This window comes from Podarcis gaigeae (genome assembly GCF_964106915.1).
Source record: "Podarcis gaigeae genome assembly, chromosome: 4".
Lineage (NCBI taxonomy): Eukaryota > Metazoa > Chordata > Lepidosauria > Squamata > Lacertidae > Podarcis > Podarcis gaigeae.
This window is the reverse complement of record NC_139677.1, coordinates 82,413,001-82,433,356: the sequence shown is the minus strand read 5'-3', so window position 1 is coordinate 82,433,356 and position 20,356 is coordinate 82,413,001. Positions and strand designations below refer to the sequence as shown.

Sequence of the window (20,356 nt, the reverse complement as noted above, 5' to 3'; positions counted from 1 at the left end):
ATGCTTCCATTAATAACACACAGGACTCACATCATCATCAATTACCAAACTCGGGCATCAATGGAACTATTTTTATCTGCCTTCCATCAGGACAGCAACTCCTTAGGAGACAAGAGGACATTTTCTCCCCAAACATGCAGGCTATACATTCTCTGCAGCATTGTATTTCCTTAATCCAGAAGCGTCTCACTGGGTGGGACAGAGCCAGCACATTAGCTTCCTGGAAGGTGGTTTGCTGTTCCTTACCAGGAAGGAAAGGGGCAATGCTGGATTGGTTCCACTGGTGCTTCTGCCTGGGTCTAACTTCCCCACCGCCTCACCCTTCACCCTCTCCCTCCCGGAAAGCAACACTAACCCACCTGGAGATCCACTTTCAGCTCTATCTCCTCTGCAAATAGAATGCAGTTCACCCATTTCCCCAGTTGCCCTTCTTATTACTGCCTCCCCTCCAAAACCATTCTCACCTTTGCCTTTCAACCTGGATTACTGAATCACACTGGGGTTGTGTGTGGCTTCCCTTGGACTTAACCCAGAACCTGCAGCTAGGTTGTTTACATCACATAACATCCAAGGGAACTGCACTGGTTGCCAATATGGTATCAGAAACAGTTCAAGGTTTGGCTTTTGGCATTTAAAGCACTAAATAGTCTGGAGCCAGGTTGCTTGAGGGGATAGCCTGCCTGTTATATATCCCTGTCCAGAAACTCTGTTTCCCAAGTGGGGGACCTCATGCCCTGGAGACCAGGCTTTTAGTGTTGCAGCTCCAGCGTTCTGGAATTAAATCACCAGATGATATTAAATTAGCATCCAGTGTTTTGACATTTAGGCGGCTATTGAAGCTTTCCCTGAATCATTTTATGGAATATTAATCTTCCAATTGTAGAAATGGTTATATTGCTTTTTATGGTAAAAAAACGTTTATGGAGTTTCTCACCTTTTACTTTTTTATTTTATTGCACAGTGCTTCAGTAACCTTTGGTTGTGAAGCAGTTTATAAATCTGCAATTAATTAATTACTTAATTAACCTCCATTAGCCACCCAGTGGCAAATCTCTGCAAAACGTGCTCAATGTTTGCCCACTTGAACCATTCCACAAAGCTAAAAGAGACACATGCCCCTCAAAATAATGTCAGTCAATATCTGCTTTACCTGAAGTCTTCTGATGAACATTCTCTTGCTAATTCCGGAAAGTGACTAAAAAGAAAGAAAGGAATATGCAAAATTGGTGGGAAAGTCTGATCTGATCATAAGAAAAAGATGGATCATAGTGCATACCTAGATCAGGGCAAGTGGACCAAGGTCTGAAAATCTCAAGCTAAAACACATCCATCCAAAGAACCAAAAGGTAAAGGACCCCTGGATGGTTAAGTCCAAAACACTTCTGGAGCAACAGGACACTGTGACGGAAACCAGAGCGCATGGAAACATCGTTTACCTTCCTGCTGCAGCGGTACCTATTTCTCTACTTGCACTGGTATGCTTTCGAACTGCTAGGCTGGCAGGAGCTGGGACAGAGCAACGGGAGCTCACCTCATCGTGAGGATTCGAACTGCTGACCTTACGATCTGCAAGCCCAAGAGGCTCGGTGGTTTAGACCACAGTGCCACCCACGTCCCCTACTTCCCCCCCCCTTCTCTCTGCCTATTAAGTATAACAGTTTTCCATACAGAACTAAGAATTTGCGGCTTCAACAAAACTTATTCATTAAGCTATTGCAATGTATCTATATAAAATGGTACATACCCATATGTTACTCCCGCAATGCTGCATTTCTTAAAGTTCATAATATTGCATGTTAAGGTGCCCGTTTTATCAGAAAACAGGTATTTTACCTAGAAGTCAAATGGTAGGCATTGAAGTTATGATATCTGTACAATGAAAAGGGAAGTGCAAATTATACACGAAGGTGGGCCATCAGAAAAGACATGCTCCACCTTTCTTCACATGGTCAAACAGAAATAAAGTAAGGTTACTAGATTTTTTTCAATGAATCCGGGGACACTTTAAATACATACATACATACATACATACATACATACATACAAACAACACGTTCAGGACGTTGATGCTGCAGCGATGACGGTGGCAGAGGGAAGGGAGGTTTCTCACTGCCTTTCAGAGCAGCCCCATCGCAACTCCTACTTGCGTGTAAGCAGGAGGGGGCGGGGATCCCTCAGCTGGGAAGGGAGGCTTCCCGTTGCCTATCTGAGAGATCCCTGCCCCCTCCTGCTTGCAGACAAGCTCTGATACAGCGTGAAGTCTCCCTTCACAGCTGAGAGATCCCCGTGCTGCTCCTGCTTGCACACAAGTAGGAGTTGGGAAGTTGCTCTGATAGGCAGCATGAAGCCTCCCTTCACAGCTTAGTTGCTGGGGTCAGGGAAGGTGGAGGCAGCCCGGAAGCTGCATCTTAGAGCCCCTGCACCACCATCATATGGGGACCTCCGAGCAGCTCCTGAAGCCAGCCAGAGCCAACTGCTCTGGGCTGCTGAGAGTGCCGCTGCTGCATTTCCTGGGGACATTAGATGAAATCCTGGGACATTATGGGGATGGAATTTGTCCAGGGACTTCTGGGGACTGTCCCCGGGAAACGGGGACGTCTGGTAACCCTAAAATAAGGGTTTATATTCTACATCATTTGGAAAAATGGCAGTATAAAAAAGGAATAATAATGCAAATGTATTACTTCTGTCACCTGCTTAAAAGAATCACCACTGCAGGAAATAATAAGTTATCGAGTTGTTCAAAAGGGCACAGAAAGGGTCATTCGTGCCACTAAGGATTTACTAGGTGCTACAATGGATATGACACAAACACAGTCCCCGGCAAGAGAGTGTTCACTGTAATTCACAATGCTTTTTAGAAGGCTTGCCTACATTCTCTGAGGAAGGGATCTAGCAGTTTATCATTGTGAATTCTCAAGCCTTGTTCATAGATTGCAAACATGGAATGAAAAGTACTGCACAAGTCTAATAGCTGGTTTTTCACATCGTTCTCTGCCATCATACCACATTCTATCATTCTTACCTGGCCGAGTTCCTCATTAAGGTTTGACGTCCTGGCCATTGCAGGTGTATCTGTTTCATGATAATACATATCTATGTCCTGAAAGCAAGGAGAAGCAAGGATGCTTAAAATGCAAGCCTGTAGATGCCTACACAGAAATAAGTTCCAGTGAGTTCAAAGGGGCCTACTTCCAACTGAGTGGGTAGAGGATTGCAGCCTCAATCAACATTTGAATCTAAAGTGTTCTTCATGAAGTATATTCTATTTTTATCTGCTTCGCCAATGTTTTATGCTGAGGTTTCATTGCTGTTCTGCTCTATTTTACTAACAGTCTCATACCCACCATTACTCAGGAATGCTAAGAATCCAAAAATCCAGTGCAGTTTTGAAATCTGTGGTTAAAAGCTGTCCAGTTTTTAAAGGTTCAGTCTACCTTCTTGATTCGAAATAGAATCTAATTGCAGTGGCGTAGCGTGGGTTGTCAGCACCCGGGGCAAGGCAAGTAATTTGCGCCCCCTAACCCATGGATTTGCGCCCCCTAACCCGTGGATTTCCCTAACCCCCAGATGTTGCACCCAGTGCGGCCGCCCCCCCTGCACCCCCCACGCTACGCCACTGTCTAATTGAATCAAAAAATACATACAAAATCTGTTCATTGGTCTAAGGAACCACCATGCAAAATATGGGTTACATACAAAATACAGTCAAGGAAGATGTCAACAATGGGTGATTTCTGCATATTAAAATCTCCTCTGATAAATTGTGAGCAGCAGGAGAGACAGTGGGGTCCCTGAGTTTAATAAATTTGTTTTTCTTTTGCATATGGAAAGTTTTTCTGGCAATTGAAAAAGTGATGTTTGCTTTTGCATAGTGAAAGTTTTGAAAGTCTTCCATGCAGCCAGCTACCAACCAGGTTCTAGCTGTGGCTAGAAAAGAGATGAAGATTCATGCACAGCTTTGCTTAAATAAATGTCCCTCTTATTTATTTAGCATTTGCTTGATTTGCTTCCCTGCTTTTACATTCCAAGTACTTACCCAGTTTATAAAAAGAGCCTGAGTAAACTTCACGACTTCCAGAGTCACCAACAGACTGATGGGAATGAGGTTGTTGTACAAGATTATGAAGGTGAGCAGGTTGTATCCAAAATTGCCTGGGATTGTTTCTGCAAGCCAACATGGAGAGCAGAGAGAGAGAGAGAGAGAGAGAGAGAGAGAGAGAGAGAGAGTGTCACTAGGGAGGAAGGCATTGGTTCATGTGTGGGGTTGTGTGTGTGTGTGTGTTAGCACCTTTATTGTGCAAATTGCAGTACAATAACAAAACAAACTGCTACCAATTTCTCATGTGCCATTGTTGCAGTATTTGGCTGGAAAGAAGTGATAAGCATTAAAATCAACGGCAAAGCCCCTCCAAAACCCAATGTGAGTTGCTGGAGGTTGTGAACTCTCAAGAGATGTTATTTGCAAAATTTAGGAATGGAAACCACACTGTGTCAAACTGATTAGATGTAGTTTGGCCCCTCGCTTTCCACATATCATGCGGTAATCTTTCCATGAGAGCGAGACACAACACTTCCAGCCTCCAATTATTGCTGACCAATCTTAGCCTCAGGGAGGGAAGTGTCTCTGAAACTAACTCACCATTGGTAACTTACTCCAACAAAGTTAAAGTCATAGTAAGTTCCTCAAAAAGTGAGGTGTGCATTTTTCAATAAATGAAAATAAATAATCAAGTTTTGCTTTAAGGCAGGGGTAGAACTTTTGGAGCCTGTGGGAGCATTTCCAAACTGGAGAAACAGTCTTGGGTTCCAAACACAAACACTGCAGTCAAGTACACACCACAACCTATTCCATTGGCTATGAGACAGTGTTTCTTTATTTCAGTGGAGAGTGGGAACCCTGTGGGTGCCACAGAAACCTTCTGTGGGTGCATTGGGAAACCCTTGCTTTAAGACAATCCGTAGTACCCCAGTAGTAGTGTTGATTCAGAATCCTGTCACAGCAAAGTGTGACTCAAACTAGGCTTTTGCATCAGATCTCATAATTTCAGAATACTGGGTTTCTGAGTATCAAAGTGCTTTGAAGCCACCATTGCTATAATCCACATATAGTGAAATAGAAGCACATATCAACATGAGATTTCTAGACGAGAAAAAAGTTGGAGAAAAGGTCCAGAAGGCTGATATAAACACTCCTGTTAAATGGAATTTATGTTCTGATTTGCAGTTCCCAATAGAGCCAAAGGTTCTTAAGACAGTCAAAGAGAATTCCTAAATGCAACCACCTCTGAACTTTAGATTGTAAGAAATTCAGCTTCTGTAAATCACTGGAGGGAAGCAAAGGTTAGGATAACTTGAGTGAAGTGGCCTTTTCTTACATTGTATGCATGGACCAGGTGTTCATTTTAAGAGGCTTGTTTTACCATCAACTCTTGAAAAAGGTCTCTTCCCCCACCTCCAGCTCTGATAATATAAAAAGAACATGACAGAGGCTGCTTGCATTGTCCTGGAGTTAATAATATGAGCTAACAATGCCCTCTGAAGGTTTTGGGTTTTTTTTACATGCTGTAACCTCAGATCCTGAGATAACAAACCTCCCTCTGCTGCCAAATAATTGTTCTTTACAGCCATGACAAACTTCACAACAACTGCACAAAACAGCCAGCTAACTCATGATGACGGCTAAGAAAGGAAAAATGCCTCTGGCTCAGAGCTGCCTCAGATTCATCCTTGCACATGTTGACAAAATACAAGGAGGCAGACACCTTTTAAAGCACTGTGCAAACCCGTCCCAAAACACAGCCCCGCTTTCCACAAATGCATCTCAGAAGAGAGCAGCAGCTACACATTGACAACCTGTACCGCAAGGCACTCACAGGGTGCAACTGTACCGTAACCCAAGTAAATGCATGCTTCTATTTCCACACACGTGTTACCTGGTCAACAGCAACACAGAAGAATATGAGGATGTGCAATGGATAAACTGGCATGGGAAGGAGGGAGGGCTTAACTCTTCCTTCATAGGAACATTGGAAACTGCCTAATACTGAGTCAGACCCCTGGTCCATCTAGCTCAGTAATGTCTAAACTGGCTGGCAGCAGACCTCCAGGATTTCAGACAGGATTCTCTCCCAGTCATACCTGGAGGTGCTGGGGATTGAACCTGGAACCTCCTGCATGGAAAGCAGATGTTCTACCACTGAGCTGTGGCCCTTCCCTTAGCAATTCTCCTCTTTTTCACTCAGAAGGCTTATTTCCAGGGGCTGGGGGGGAGCAAAGGAGCATGGTGTTGTAGGGAAAATAAGCCAGAAAGCAAAAAACACCTTTCCCACACCAATTCTGCCCTGCAAACGCTGCCTCTGCATTATCATCCCATGGCAAATATGGAGGTGGGAACTCATCCTTCCACCCTTCATCACTGCCTTTTCTACACATCTAATAAAGGTAAAGGTAAAGGGACCCCTGACCATTAGGTCCAGTCGTGACCGACTCTGGGGTTGCAGCACTCATCTCGCTTTATTGGCCGAGGGAGCCGGTGTACAGCTTCCAGGTCATGTGGCCAGCATGACTAAGCCACCTCTGGCAAACCAGAGCAGCGCACGGAAACGCCGTTTACCTTCCCACTGGAGTGGTACCTATTTATCTACTTGCACTTTGATGTGCTTTCAAACTGCTAGGTTGGCAGGAGCAGGGACCGAGCAACGGGAGCTCACCCCGTCGTGGGGATTTGAACCGCCAACCTTCTGATTGGCAAGTCCTAGGCACTGTGGTTTAACCTACAGTGCCACCTGCGTCCCTAATCTAATCTAATATCTAGTCACATCTAATATAAGAGCACAAATTGCGCCTGCTGGATCATGTCAATGGCCCATCCTGTCCTCGCAGTGGCCAATCAGACGCCACATCCTGCACTTAAGGATCCTGTGCAGAGGAAATGTACCATCCTGCTTACCCTTCTCCTCCCACCATTTCTCTTGTTCTAATTCTCGCAGATCTATTTTTAAAGGGCAGAGGGGTGGAGTGAGCAGCCAGGCGCCATTAGGACAGAAAGAGGCTTCCGCGAAGAAGCCACGCCATCAAAGCCAGCCCAACAAGGAATGCCCTAAATGTCATTGGTGAGAGCTGATGCCCTCCTCCAAGGAGATCAAAGAGCTTTCTCTCGGCACGGCCACCCAAAGGGCAAAGCATCAGAAACAACAGATGACAGCTGAGAAAAGCAACTCAGAATGACAATCGCCACCAGTAACGGCATTGTTCATAGTATTTAAAAGGCATGCATTTATTGCTATAGTGTGTGGGGGGGGGGTTGTCTTGTTTTGGTAAGCATCTGCAGCATGAGATAGCAGCCAGAATGCATTTTAAGAATCTGCGACCCACTTTTCAGCTCACTGTGAAACGCAATCAGTAAGGTCCACAAACCGCTGGTGTGCACACATTTGCACTTAAGCCTCCTTAATGCCACTGCAGTGGAGTGGAGGGGAATTGGCAAAATCCCAGTAAAGAAGTGCACCTTTAGGGAAAGTTCCACGCTTCCTCAAGAGCAGCTGTAATACTGACATCATGGCATCATCACAACTCTCTTTATTGAACCCATGCAATGAACAAGCTTTAAGTTCTAAGGATCTTGTGATCTGGGTGCCAAATGGCTGCAAACCAGGATTTCAAGAGAGCCAAACAATTGAAAAATCTGAAAGATTTAAATCTCTCCTTATACTATAAAAAAACTGTGGGCTTTAGCTATAGCAGACAAGAGAATGCATAAACTACGAAGACACTGGGGTCTTCTGCAAAGTGACCAGGAATGCATCCGAGGCTAAAAGAGACACCATTCTTATGATTTCAGTTTTACTCCAGTGAATTTCACAATAATCCTGTCCCCACCACTGACGCTTCCTTCTCTCCTCCATCTTCACCTGTTGAAACCTGGAACAGTGCCCTATGCTGGCCCCAAGCAATTTCTGGATCACTGGCCCTGAAACACAAATGCCTTCCTTTCCCTCCCCCTTTTCTGTCCAGCAACATCTATTGTCTTCTCAGCCTTTTGTACATCGGTTCCAACTAAACCTGCTAAAGGGACGTAAACAGGACCAGGAGGAAGCAAAACACAACCCTACCCTTGTATACATAACACTGCAAAATGATCTCTGTAAGCAGCTGAGACAATAAGGGCAGGTGTTTTTCCTTGGCACCAACGCACAGCTGCTTCTTTCAGGCTGAAAGGCCAAGGGAAAAGTCTGGGAGGGCAAGTGAGAACAATATGGGAGTGCGTAGACAGAACATATTTAATTGTTAAACTGTACGGAAGTTAAGGTGAGTACCTTAGTTTACCAGTGCATGGCCAGATCCGAACCATACATTTAAAGACTGTGGTGCCACTTGAAACCGTCATGGCTCCCCCCAAAGAATCCTGGGAAATGTAGTTTGTTAAGGGTGCTAATCGTTGTTAAGAGACCCCTATTCCTCTCAAAGCTACAACTCGCAGAGTTTCCTGGGGAAAGGGACTGACTGTTAAACCACTCTGGGGACTGTAGCTCTGTGAGGGGAATAGGGGTTTTCTAACAACACTCAGCACCCTAAATAAACTACAGTTCCCATGATACTTTGGGGGAAGCCATGGCTGTTTAAATCGGCATCACGGTGCTTCAAATGTGTGGTGCAGATGTGGTCTTACTTGTTCTCTTAAAGCAACAGCGTTTTTTATTCTGGAATAAGAGGATCACACATACAGAGACAAACACAGATGCTGATCTTGCTTACTGTTTGAGCCAAAGTACCAAATGACTTCTCCATGTGTTCTGTTCCATAGTAAGGCACCCACAGAACTCACTAGAGCCATGACGAGAAGGATGCAGAACAAAATGAGAATCTGCATATTGGTCACTTTCTCCACATTTGATCTCTTCAAGGGAGCTTTGGTTGAATTCTGGAAAGGAACAGCCAGAGAAGCGGAATCAATTCACTGAGCTCATCATATGAGAGCCAGAGGAACTTCTGAAGCTGCGTTATATACCGTACCATCTAACCCCATAGTGCTTGCACTGCTTCGCCAGGATTTCAGGCAGGAACTTTCCCCAGAAATACAAGGAGATGCTGGAGACTGTACCTAGAAGTCCCTCTCCTGCAGAGTGCAATGATCAGTTGGGTACAGAAGGGATGAGACTATTCTTTAGTCCCAGGCTATACACCAGAACCTTGAACTTATCCTGGTATCTGACTAGCAGCAAGTGTAATTCTTTCAGCAGCAGCGTAACAGGATGGCAATGGTCATCTTTCCTTGGTGGCCATTCTGAAATTCCTGAAATGCAGGGGGTTGGACTAGATGACCCTTGGGTCCCCTTACAACACTACAGTTCTATTATTTTAGTCTGCCCCAGTGTGAAGAATCAACAAACATTCTCACTTCTTCCTTCCTTTGGGCAGTTAGGTCTTAACTCGCCCCTGGGGAAAGTGAGGTGAGGCTACCGTTAGGAAATAAACCTTTGCAAGCTTCATGCAAGTGGTCCATGTTAAACATCCATCTGTATTTTAATTGTATTTGTATTGCTTGCTCTTTTCACTGCTTATATTGGATTTTATTGTATTACAATTAACATTCCACAGAATTCAAATTGCAAGTGCAATAAAACACAATATATAAGAAATAAAAGAAGCGGTGAAAAGGCAATTAAAAATTAGCACAGCACATTAAAACAGCTAGACAGAAAAAAATAATTAACCTCAGCAACTTTCAAGTGGTCTACGTGGGGCAGGAAGTTTGGGAACCACTGTGCTAGAGGAGTGGTGTGTATCCTCCCTAGAAGTCTCCCACTTTGTAAGAATTCAATCCTTCAGTGTGGCAGTACTTGCACTTTTGAACTCCCTGCCTACTGATGTCAAGCAGGTTCCTTCGTTGTATTCTTTTTTGGCTCCTGCTAAAAACACTTCTGTTTAGACAACTCTACCTAGATATTTAGAAAATTGATAGGAGTTTAAATCTGTTTTTAAGCTTACTGTTATTTTAACTTTCTGAAAGTCTTAAATTAATGTTGTTAATTCTTCTTGTAGATAAATTCACTGTTTTATCTTTTTGGTAAATCACTTTTTAAAAAACAATCCAGTATAAACACACACACACACACACACACACACTCTATATATATATATATATATAAAAGAAATAAGCAAAGGTGAAAAACTGGCAAATCTACTCTTTGGTAATGGAAAACCAACTTTACCTGCATAAGTTTCGTATCATGTCCTGTGTAGACAACAATTCCTAAAACCCACTGAGTGTTCCTTATCTGTGCACCTCTTAGTAAGATCTGGTCAGGTCCAATCGGAACTGGACTGAGGATAAAGAAGGAGAAAAAGGTTGGAGGTAGGAACAATAACATGGTCCAAAAAACAAGATGCACCACAAAGATGTTCTTAAAATTTAAAATAAAATAAGAAAGGTGCAGGAGGAATTTTGCATTGCAGTTCCCCAACCAAGTAATGTGTACAAAGATGTGTGTACTAGGTAAAGTATGCAAAAAGATGCAAAAAATCTGTTTCCTTAGGGGATTGTTTTTTTTACAATAGAAGAACATATTAGGCTAATTTTCATGCAAATATGTGTATAATAATAGAAACCTGCATTAAAATGCTGGTGGATTTTCATGAGGACATTTTAAAAAAATCAAATCAATGTGGAAATATGGAGAACCGAATTTCATATTGGAAAAACAAGAAAACGAGAGAAAACAAAACGGACAGGTTCATCCATCCCTACCAGAGGGACACCTGGGCAAAGACCCACAATCCCCTGTGATCCTATTCCCTCATGCATACAGAGCCAACCCCTCTTTCCAACTCCCTTCAAGTGTGCATAGCCATGCACGGGGGAGAGAAGACCTTTGTGAGAGAGGCCCAGTATCCTGGAGTAAAGCTTAGGGCACATGGGGTGTGGGGGGGATGTGCATTAAACATGACAATAGTTATTCTTCTATCCAAGGAATACCTTTGGCCATCTAAACGCAGGTTTCCAGTGAAGTCGTACAAGTGACGGTTGGGCCCTTCGCACTCTATCTTCCCAGACGTTTTCATCACTTCTTCTTTTGACTGGAGGCAAGCAGTCTGGGTCAAACCCTGCAAGGGACCAGTCCACAGGCACAGTCACCAACTAAACTCTTCTTTTCTCATGAATTAGCACAGGACTACATCACATTGTGCCCCTCCAGAAACTGTTGGGACTTCAACACTCCCACAAGCCCCGATTGTTGGCCACGTTGATGGGAATCAAGCAACACCTGGGGGCAGCACGTTAGCTACCCCGGGTTCAGGGTCTATCATGTAAAGCTGCCTGCCTTACACTGCATTAAGACTCTCCTGGTTCTACTAGAAGTATTGTTCCCATTGTGCCAAGCTGTGTCAAATGCGGATGCTGCTGGGATGCAGCTCAGACATCTTTCTCATTTAAATAATAAAAAAGAACTAAACTGTCTGCTGCCTCATCTTAAATAATGATTCCCTGCCCCAATTGATTTTTGACAACCCCCTTGAAAGTTGCTGGGGATGACATTTTCTCCACTACCAAAGGAGAGGCACATTCTAGGCCATAGTTTTGGAGGAGTCATAACACAGTATTAAAACATGCAGAAGGTCCTGCCGTTTCTCTCCAGCTAAAAGGATGAGGTAGCAGATGACGACAGCTCTGCCTGGAAAGCCACTGCTGATCACTTTGGACCAGACAAAGGACCTGTGGCCCTCCAGCCATTGTCTGTCTCCATCTCCCATCAGCCTCAAAAAGCATGGTCAATGGTCCATGGTCAAGGATGATGAGTGCTGTAGTGGAATGGCATCTGGAGGGCCAAAGATTCCCCCAGTCCTGATGTAGACAATACTGGACAAGACAGATCACATCTGACCTGGTATCAGGCAACTTCACCTGTTCCTAAGCCTGTGACTACAACCCTGGAGAAGAAGTCTCCCAAGAATGCCTTCCCATACCCCTCTCATAGGTGCTGTGGTTATGCTAAGTTGAGCAATGGGTACATATTTACATGGCTGCTATAATGAACAACCAATATTCAGACATGCAGTAGAAAGCCTCTTATTCCAACTAATATTTCTGCTATTCCTAGTTGTCATTTCCTCGACTTTTCAAAAAAATAAAAAGATTTGTGTTGGTTTTTTTACCTGCCGTATTTTAAGGTTAGTCTCGCCATCGAGATTAGATGTTTCAATATAGCACATCGCCTGAGGTTCACTGCAAAAGTACAGCAACATGTTATATATCATACACACCATGCTTAAGAAGCAACCTCAAAAGGTGCCTGCAAAATAAGTAAGAAAGAATAAAAGTACACTCACTGGCTCAACACACAATGATTCAAGCAGTGATTTCTCCCCAAAACTGTTAACTGAATTTGTGGTGTTTTGTTTTTAAAAAAGAAACTCTATCATAAGGATTTCATTTATTTTTTAGTATGCAAACAGTGCAAAAAATTAATGCAATGCAGGCTTTATACAAAATCATGAAACACGGCACCTTCAGAACATGCAGACTCTGGTGAACTGAGGCCTATTTAAATAAATGAATAAATAAATCCTATGCACCATGGGAAAAACTGATGTTACCAAAAGCAATCCTTTGCAGAAATGTCCAGCACAAATAGCATTAAGGGACATTGGCCAGACTTTGCCATAACGCAACATCAATTTATGTAGCAGTGTGGCAGAACCCACTTCCAGCACAACACTGTTCTAGTAACATCTGTATGGAGAAACCACAGATGCAAAACAAATTATGTGGTTCATTCCCCTGCAGTGCAATCCGCCTTGAGGACCAACGGAGCCAATGAGATGGAACCGTGTCGTCCTCTCAGCCCATTTGGTTTCTCCATTCTGACATTACTTGTAATAGTAAGGGCACAAGGAATTGAGCCTCGTGTATCTGTGCCAATAGGTAAAAGAAGAAAGTATCTTTCAAGGAACACGGGAAGTTGGCTGCTTGCTCTTTACCTAATGGGAGAGGGTTAATAGGAGAGCATGAAATTCTGCAGAATATTAAACTTCAAAACTATGGTTTGATGTGCTCACTTGTTCCAAAGTTAGTAACCATAGGTTTTCCCAGTGAACAGGAAACTGTGGTTAATTAGAGGCTTCCTGGTTGAATTGCAGCTCTCACACAGAGGAAGGAATAAGGGGGGTTGTGTATTCGCATGTCAACTTAATAGGATTGCCCAAATGCAGCCAGTGTGCTGCTCTAGTGCACATTCAGATGCTGCCCCTATGAGCTGAAGGTGCCTGCATGTAACCAATTCAGGGAAGGGAGGAAGGAAGGCCGTCCCATATTATCTGAATTTCTTTAAGTGCACAGATTGTTTCTTAAAAAACCTCAGTTTAGCAGAAGCATCATTTCACACCCACTCAGCATATCTGACCTGGTAGATAAAATGATCATATCTGCTGGGAGGTGCTGCCCATTGGTGACCTTCACAAAATCTCCCACTGCCACCTGTGGAGCCAGGGGCAGGAGTGCAGCAGCATGAAAAGAGAGAAAACGAACAGAGAGAAAGACAAGAGTCCATCCATACTGTTAGTTAGTCAATCCTCCGTACCAAGAGAAGCGGGGAAACAACAGTGTGTTATAATGAGCATTCACAGTTTTGAGGGGAGCCCATTCGCTGCAGGGACAGAGTCTGGGGTCTTTGCCTCTTGCCAGCCAGCAATGCCTCCTGAGTGGAAGTGGCAAAAAGCAGGCATTGATGCCATGGCATCAGAAGGCAGATCCTCGAAACGGGAGGGGAAAGGGCTGCATCCAGGGACTCAAAGAGAAAGAAGGAGCTGGGGAGAAAATAGAGCAGATGTGGAATAGACAGGGACACCAGGAGTAAAGAATTGCATGGCTGACTCTGCCCTTTTCTTTTCCTGGTTTTATCTGCCAGCGGTAGGTAAAAGATAAAGGGACCCCTGACCATTAGGTCCAGTCGTGGCCGACTCTGGGGTTGCAGCGCTCATCTTGCTTTATTGGCCGAGGGACAGCTTCCGGGTCATGTGGCCAGCATGACTAAGCCGCTTCTGGCAAACCAGAGCAGAGCATGGAAACGCCATTTACCTTCCCGCCAGAGCGGTACCTATTTATCTACTTGCACTTTGACATGCTTTCGAACTGCTAGGTTGGCAGGAGCAGGGACCGAGCAACGGGAGCTCACCCCGTCACGGGGATTCGAACCACCGACCTTCTGATCGGCAAGTCCTAGGCTCTGTGGTTTAACCCACAGCACCACCAGCGTCCCTCTGCCAGTGGTGTATCAGGCTAAATCCAGTGGACTTCAATGTCCTATAAGCAGCATAACCGCATAAAGGGTTATAACCTGAGTGAATTGCACTAAGTCAAAGGTTTTCATCCTTTTATTCCAATTCACTTTATCCAACAAAGGTGTTCTAAGTTTTGCTTCCTTCAATGTTTTAAAACATATTCCTCTTTTCAGGATGAAGCATATTAAAGCAGCTTGGGTTTTGTTTCCTTCTCACTTTCATTTGCAAATTTGTTCCTAGTTTACATAATGTTGCAGCTACATCATACCAACGGAAGGGCGATACATGTTCTGAATGAAATGAAATGTGCCCCTTCTTCATCTGCCCATTTTAAGCAGTCTTCACTCTAGAATAAAATGTGATGTATTCAAATTGGCAAGGAGCTGAATGACAACATTGTACCCTATTTTCCTTCCTGGCTTTCAGGATTTTTACTAATGTATTAATGCTGTGCAAATGCTGTCTTACATATTTAATTTCATGATCTGCCTTACTGGCTCTCTCCCCCCCCCCCCCCCCGGGATTTAAGACAGGTATTATTAACTAGGGTTGTGCAACCTCCAACTGACCCAATTTTGGGCTGAATTTGGAGATCTAGCCTTGATTAACCCACAAACAAATCAACCCAGACACAATCCAAATCCAAAAATACACACCTGTATTTTTCTACTCCAATAGTTAACCAACATGGTCACACTGAGAATGCTCCAGCACTCAATGAGGTGTTTTAGTTGCGGGTTTTCTGTCTGTACTTCTAGAAAGCTTAGTGTTCCCCCAATCATGCTGATGCCATGTTTCTTTTCCATGTATGGATGGCGCCATTTTGGCTGCATATGGACCCACCACTTGGAAAATAAACCAACCACTGCCACATAGGACTCTGAACTTCTTTTACCAGGGCTCCTTTCTAAGTGTTGTCCATCTCCTCTCTGCTTCCATAAACAATGAGTGACACATCTATATCAAGCAAGCAGACATGCATTTATATTACACAATTAGTAATCATTCCTTGCTTGGGATTTAAAATGGGAGAGCATATGTGACCTGAGAAACACTAAGAATTGCTCTGTGAAGATATATGAACTAAGAACCTTGAGCTCCCATTCTTAGAACCCCGGTGCAGATCAAAATTATGAGTTCATTACAACATTTAAAAAGTACCTAATTCACAAGTCATCTTAAATGTAGTTCTTACCTCTTTCCACATAATATTCTGCCACATCCCATTTCTTAAAACTGGAAGAACAAGGAAAAAAGAAAACTGCATATTTCTCGCTCTCTCTTTTAAATTATCACATATTAATGTGTTCCCTATCACTGATTGGTCTATGAGTCATTGATCACACTAAAAAGAAAGTAGAGTAGGGAGGCTCAGAAGACCCTGACATCTCCCCAAAATGCTCTACAAGCAAGTTTTAATGCTACAGCTTTCTTTTTTCATCGGGTTGGCAACTGGGGGTCAAGCAGAACTCCCCCAGGGATCAGATTTGTTCTAGCAGTTGCTGAAACAATCCCAAATTCTTAAATTAATGTGAAGTTCTAAGTGGCCACATTTGTATGGTTTAGCATTGTGAGAATAAGCCTAACTTATGCCTGCCCCTGCACACTCCCCATGTCTTTGCCACTGTGACTGTGAAGAGCACGTTGGAAACTTCCAGTTTAGAATTAACCACAATTAGTATGTCCTCCAAACACCCAGCGAAAAATAAGTCAGCTTCATAAACTATGGGTTGAAGACGGCTGCTTCCGACTAACCATCGTTAAAATGAACCACAGTCTGGCCTTCTTTGCACATGCTAAACCATGACTAAGGCTATCCATGGTTAATGTTAAAGGTAAAGAGACCCCTGACCATTAGGTCCAGTCGTGGCCAACTCTGGGGTTGCGGCGCTCATCTCGCTTTATTGGCCGAGGGAGCCGGCGTACAGCTTCCAGGTCATGTGGCAGCATGACTAAGCTGCTTCTGGCGAACCAGAGAAGCACGGAAACGCTGTTTACCTTCCCGCCGGAGCGGTACCTATTTATCTACTTGCACTTTGACGTGCTTTCGAACTGCTAGGTAGGCAGGAGCAGGGACCAAGAAACGGGAGCTCACCCTGTCGCAGGGATTCAAACCGCCGACCTTCAGCAAGTTCTAGGCTCTGTGGTTTAACCCACAGCACCACCCACGTCCCTATAGTTTTGACTATGGCAGACCAACACGGCTACCTATCTGTAACTGGACCTATGGTTAATGTTAGCAATCATCTATAAAACGGTCAGGGATCCCTTTACCTTTATTAAACTTAGTTAAAGCTGAGGCATCACACAATCACTTAAACCTCACAATTACATCACAAAACAGTTAAATGCACCAGCAAGAGGAGCTGAGTCTTGAGAGTGGTTTGAATATTTTGCTGTTCTTCACTAGTGACTCTGTAGCTTTTGGGTAATGACAACTCCTTAGCCATAGTTAAGGAGGAGGCCCAGTCGATATGTAACACTAAACCAAGATTAACGTTAGCTAAGGTTGACAAACCAGCTAAAAACTTTGGTTAGTGAGTAACCTTTCACAATAGTTCACAAACCATACTTAGGTGGCCAGGGTAGGTTCACACAGAACACTGACCCATGGTTTAGTGTTATGTGTATACCAAACCCAGAAAGCTATAGTTGATAAAAGAGTACAGGGGGAAGTTTCTGAATGCCAGATCCAAGCTGCAGCAGAGGAGGAAATCACAGGCCCAGAAGGGGAGGAGGCTTGTTCTCATAACCAGCTCAAGATAACCTGTCATTATTTCAGATAAATCTACAACATTAAAATAGGGGGGGGGGGGGCACTGAAATTTGACCCATAAAGTATGCTTTAAATTAAAGAAAGAAAACCTGATGTTCTGCCAAAACCTCAGCCAAAAGTCAATACTGCGCATTTTAATTTAAAAACGGGAGCTTGCAAGTAATTGTATAAACCAGTGTAATTATTTCTCTCTCAGATATGGATTGCCACTGCTAAAATCACTTAAGGGAACAGATCTAAATATACTCAGGCAGCTCATCATATACAATATACTATTCTATGCAATTATACACCATGGTGGTGCTTGAGACGAGTGCGGTGACTGATTGCTCCAACCCAATTGATGCCTATTTGTACCTTTGTGTAATTAGAGACAATGGGGCTATGTGAAATGATGCAGAATGCGGCATTAATCACTCAGTCAAAATAAAGCACTTCTCATTTTCATTTATTTAGATTTGAATCTGCCATTGCCCATGACAATACAGCAAATAAGACAAAGGAACAGGAACACAAAGAGAAATAATGGATATAGTAATTAAAGCGGAATAAGGCACGTTCTTGCAGAACTGATAATGACAATAATGCAGTGTCGTTTCGTGCCCCCTTGGCGCAGTGTAATCAAGTACTACTTATAATAATTAGGCAAAAGGTAAAACTTCCAATCATGACTAATTACCAACACGTGGCATCTAAACAATTATATACTTTCTCCCAATTCTTTCTCTTGCAGGTTATATTAGAATTTAGTCATAAATCACAAATTTTTGAAACCAAGAGTAATCCTTGACCCACTGCTGCACGTCACAGTAAACCATAGCTGCTGGCTTTCTATAAATGCTTTTATCTGGACAACTTTTCCATTCCCTGCTGTAATGGTTCTAGGGGTTGCTCATGCATAAGTTGCCGCCACTCCTGGCTAGGTTGCCTGGTTGAACCCTTTCTCTCTGGACAGCCTTGCACTCGTGGGCGACTCAGTCGCTGGCAGAATCCGTCAGTGGGCGTTTCTTGAACTTCTTCCAGCAAAGAAGTTCTTTGACGCCAAGTCTCCTCCTACTCTCCCTGCGCGGAAGTCTTCTGCGCAGGGAGGGTGTGGGCAGCGGAGTACCCGTGCTCTCCCCGCTGGTCTCCGGTGAAGAGTCCTGGAGCCTTCTCTCCGATTCCCCCATCTGCCCCCCTTCACCCCTGGTGTTACGCTGATTTCCTTCCCCAGCAGATGGGCTGCCTCTCTCCCTGCTGGGACCCTCTCCGGCATCCCTCTGGAGCCTTCCCTCCACCTCTGGCTCCAATGGCAGTTCCCTGACACCTGCTAACATATGGAAGGAAGGAAACATGATCCTTAGCTTAGTGCTGCCTCCAAAAGTTCAAGTAAATCATGATCAGTGAGACCAAAACAAACCTTTGCTACAGATCATGGTTTATTGAGAGCGAAATAAACCATAATCTTATATATTATTTCCGCATTTGTATGAAATCCATCTTTTAGTGTGGCAACACCTACACCGTGGAGCTCCCTGCCTATTGCAATCAGATGTGCATCTTAACTATACTCTTTTTAGTGCCTGCTAAAAATAGACAAGTTTACCCAGAGATGCAAAATGCTGACATGTGTTTGATTCCTCCCCCATTGCCGATTGTTGTTTTTTACTGTTTTCAATCGTTTGTTTTAACTGTCTTTGACTGATAATTTCGTTTTATCCTTTTCGTGAATCGCTTTGAGGGCTTGTATTTTTACAATCAAGCAGCATATAAACTTTGTGAAATAAATGAAATAATAAATAAGACAATCAGGTTGTGACTCCCACCCCCCGTGTGTACTTTATTTAAAAGGAAATTAAAAGAAGACCTTACCCACTGTTTTCTTTTTGTTCACCGTACTGTCAGCCTTGTGTCTTTTCTATTGGGAAGTCAAAGTACAAAACATTTAGTTGGAGAAACACTGAGAAAAGTGATCTGTGCACCCAAAAGGCTAAAGCAAAGCAGAGGAACCGAGAGACAAGCCCACTTCTATTATGCTTGACGTTTTCCTTAGTGTGCAAAGGACAGAACTTTACCATTTGCATCAAGTTCCAAAATGTATCAAGGCCTTTCAACTCTCTAATGGGCTGACCAGCCAATGCGCACACAATGAATCTCTGTACTTGCAAGATGCTTTTGCTAAGAGCTCCACCTGCTTCATATTATCCTGATAAGCCTTACAACACCTTGCAAGACAAAGTTCGTATCATTATTCCCAGAATATAGAGAATGGAATGAGGATGGGGGGGGGGGGGGAGTCACTAGTTTGTGGAGGCAACTAGGAAGAGTTAGCACCTTTGGTTTCAAGTACAGTGGTACCTCGGGTTACATACGGTTCAGGTTACATACGCTTCAGGTCACAGACTCCCCTAACCCAGAAATAGTACCTCGGGTTAAGAACTTTGCTTCAGGAGAAGAACAGAAATCGTGCTCTGGCAGCGCGGCGGCAGCAGCAGGTCCCATTAGCTAAAGTGGTGCTTCAGGTTAAGAACAGTTTCAGGTTAAGAACGGACCTCCAGAACAAATTAAGTACTTAACCCAAGGTACCACTGTAGCTGGAGGGGGCCATAGCTCAGAGACAGAGCATCCAATGCTTTGCATGCAAGGTTCCAGGTTCGAATCATGGCACCGCCAGAGAACCCTGTGTGAAATCCTGAAGAGCCACTGCCAGTCTGTGTAGAAGATACTGAACTATATGGACAAATGGTCTAACACAGTATAAAGCAGCTTCCTATTTCCCCCCAAATGTAAACAGCCTTCACTTCAACATCCCCCACAGGCTATAGTGCAAACCAAGAACCGTAAAGCACGACAGCACTGGAAACTGTTATAAAACTAACAAATTACAGTAATTTTCACCCAACACTCTCAATAGCCCTCTTAGAGTGCATAGTATTTTTCAATCCTTATTCCATTTAGCCACACAAGAGCCCTGTGATTTAGGTCAAGAATGTTACTATTTTACAGATGGGAACCGAGGCAAAGATAAGGCAGACTGCTGAAGGCCACCCAATAACCACAACAAACCACAATCCAAATCCAATCTCCCATGTCTCCGGCATTATGGACCATTCCTGGCCTGCGTCTAGCAGGCAAACATTTCCAAATTTAGCTCTTCTACTTTCTACCAACCAAGGGAGCGGCTTTGAGCCATGTCAAAAGCATGGTATATTGCTTCACCTATACATTTTAGATAAAATAAAATAAAAATGCAACTTTGTGCCAGTAATTTCCAAGGCTGTGCAGACACCGTGGAGCCCTGGGCAGAAACTTCTGAAAGGG

At 43.7% G+C, this 20,356-nt stretch overlaps 1 protein-coding gene across 9 annotated transcripts in view; it reads right to left on the bottom strand.

The window, feature by feature from the left end:
- The window catches only part of ATP8A2 (ATPase phospholipid transporting 8A2), a 319,516-nt gene that overhangs the window by 233,191 nt on the left and 65,969 nt on the right, over window positions 1-20,356 (bottom strand). For 5 of the 9 annotated variants that reach the window (XM_083736150.1, XM_083736149.1, XM_083736151.1 and 2 more), the window contains exons 5-15: window positions 18,908-18,953; window positions 15,476-15,516; window positions 13,404-13,477; window positions 12,157-12,226; window positions 10,979-11,106; window positions 10,215-10,326; window positions 8,758-8,923; window positions 4,040-4,167; window positions 3,026-3,103; window positions 1,745-1,833; window positions 1,151-1,195 (exon numbers count right to left, since the gene is read on the bottom strand). In XM_083736150.1, the coding sequence (XP_083592276.1) occupies window positions 1,151-1,195; window positions 1,745-1,833; window positions 3,026-3,103; window positions 4,040-4,167; window positions 8,758-8,923; window positions 10,215-10,326; window positions 10,979-11,106; window positions 12,157-12,226; window positions 13,404-13,477; window positions 15,476-15,516; window positions 18,908-18,953 (977 nt within the window). Of the gene's footprint in view, window positions 1-1,150; window positions 1,196-1,744; window positions 1,834-3,025; window positions 3,104-4,039; window positions 4,168-8,757; window positions 8,924-10,214; window positions 10,327-10,978; window positions 11,107-12,156; window positions 12,227-13,403; window positions 13,478-15,475; window positions 15,517-16,035; window positions 16,111-18,907; window positions 18,954-20,356 lie in introns of those variants that run through there. The other 4 variants (XM_083736157.1, XM_083736155.1, XM_083736154.1 and 1 more) reach the window with 3 other exon arrangements.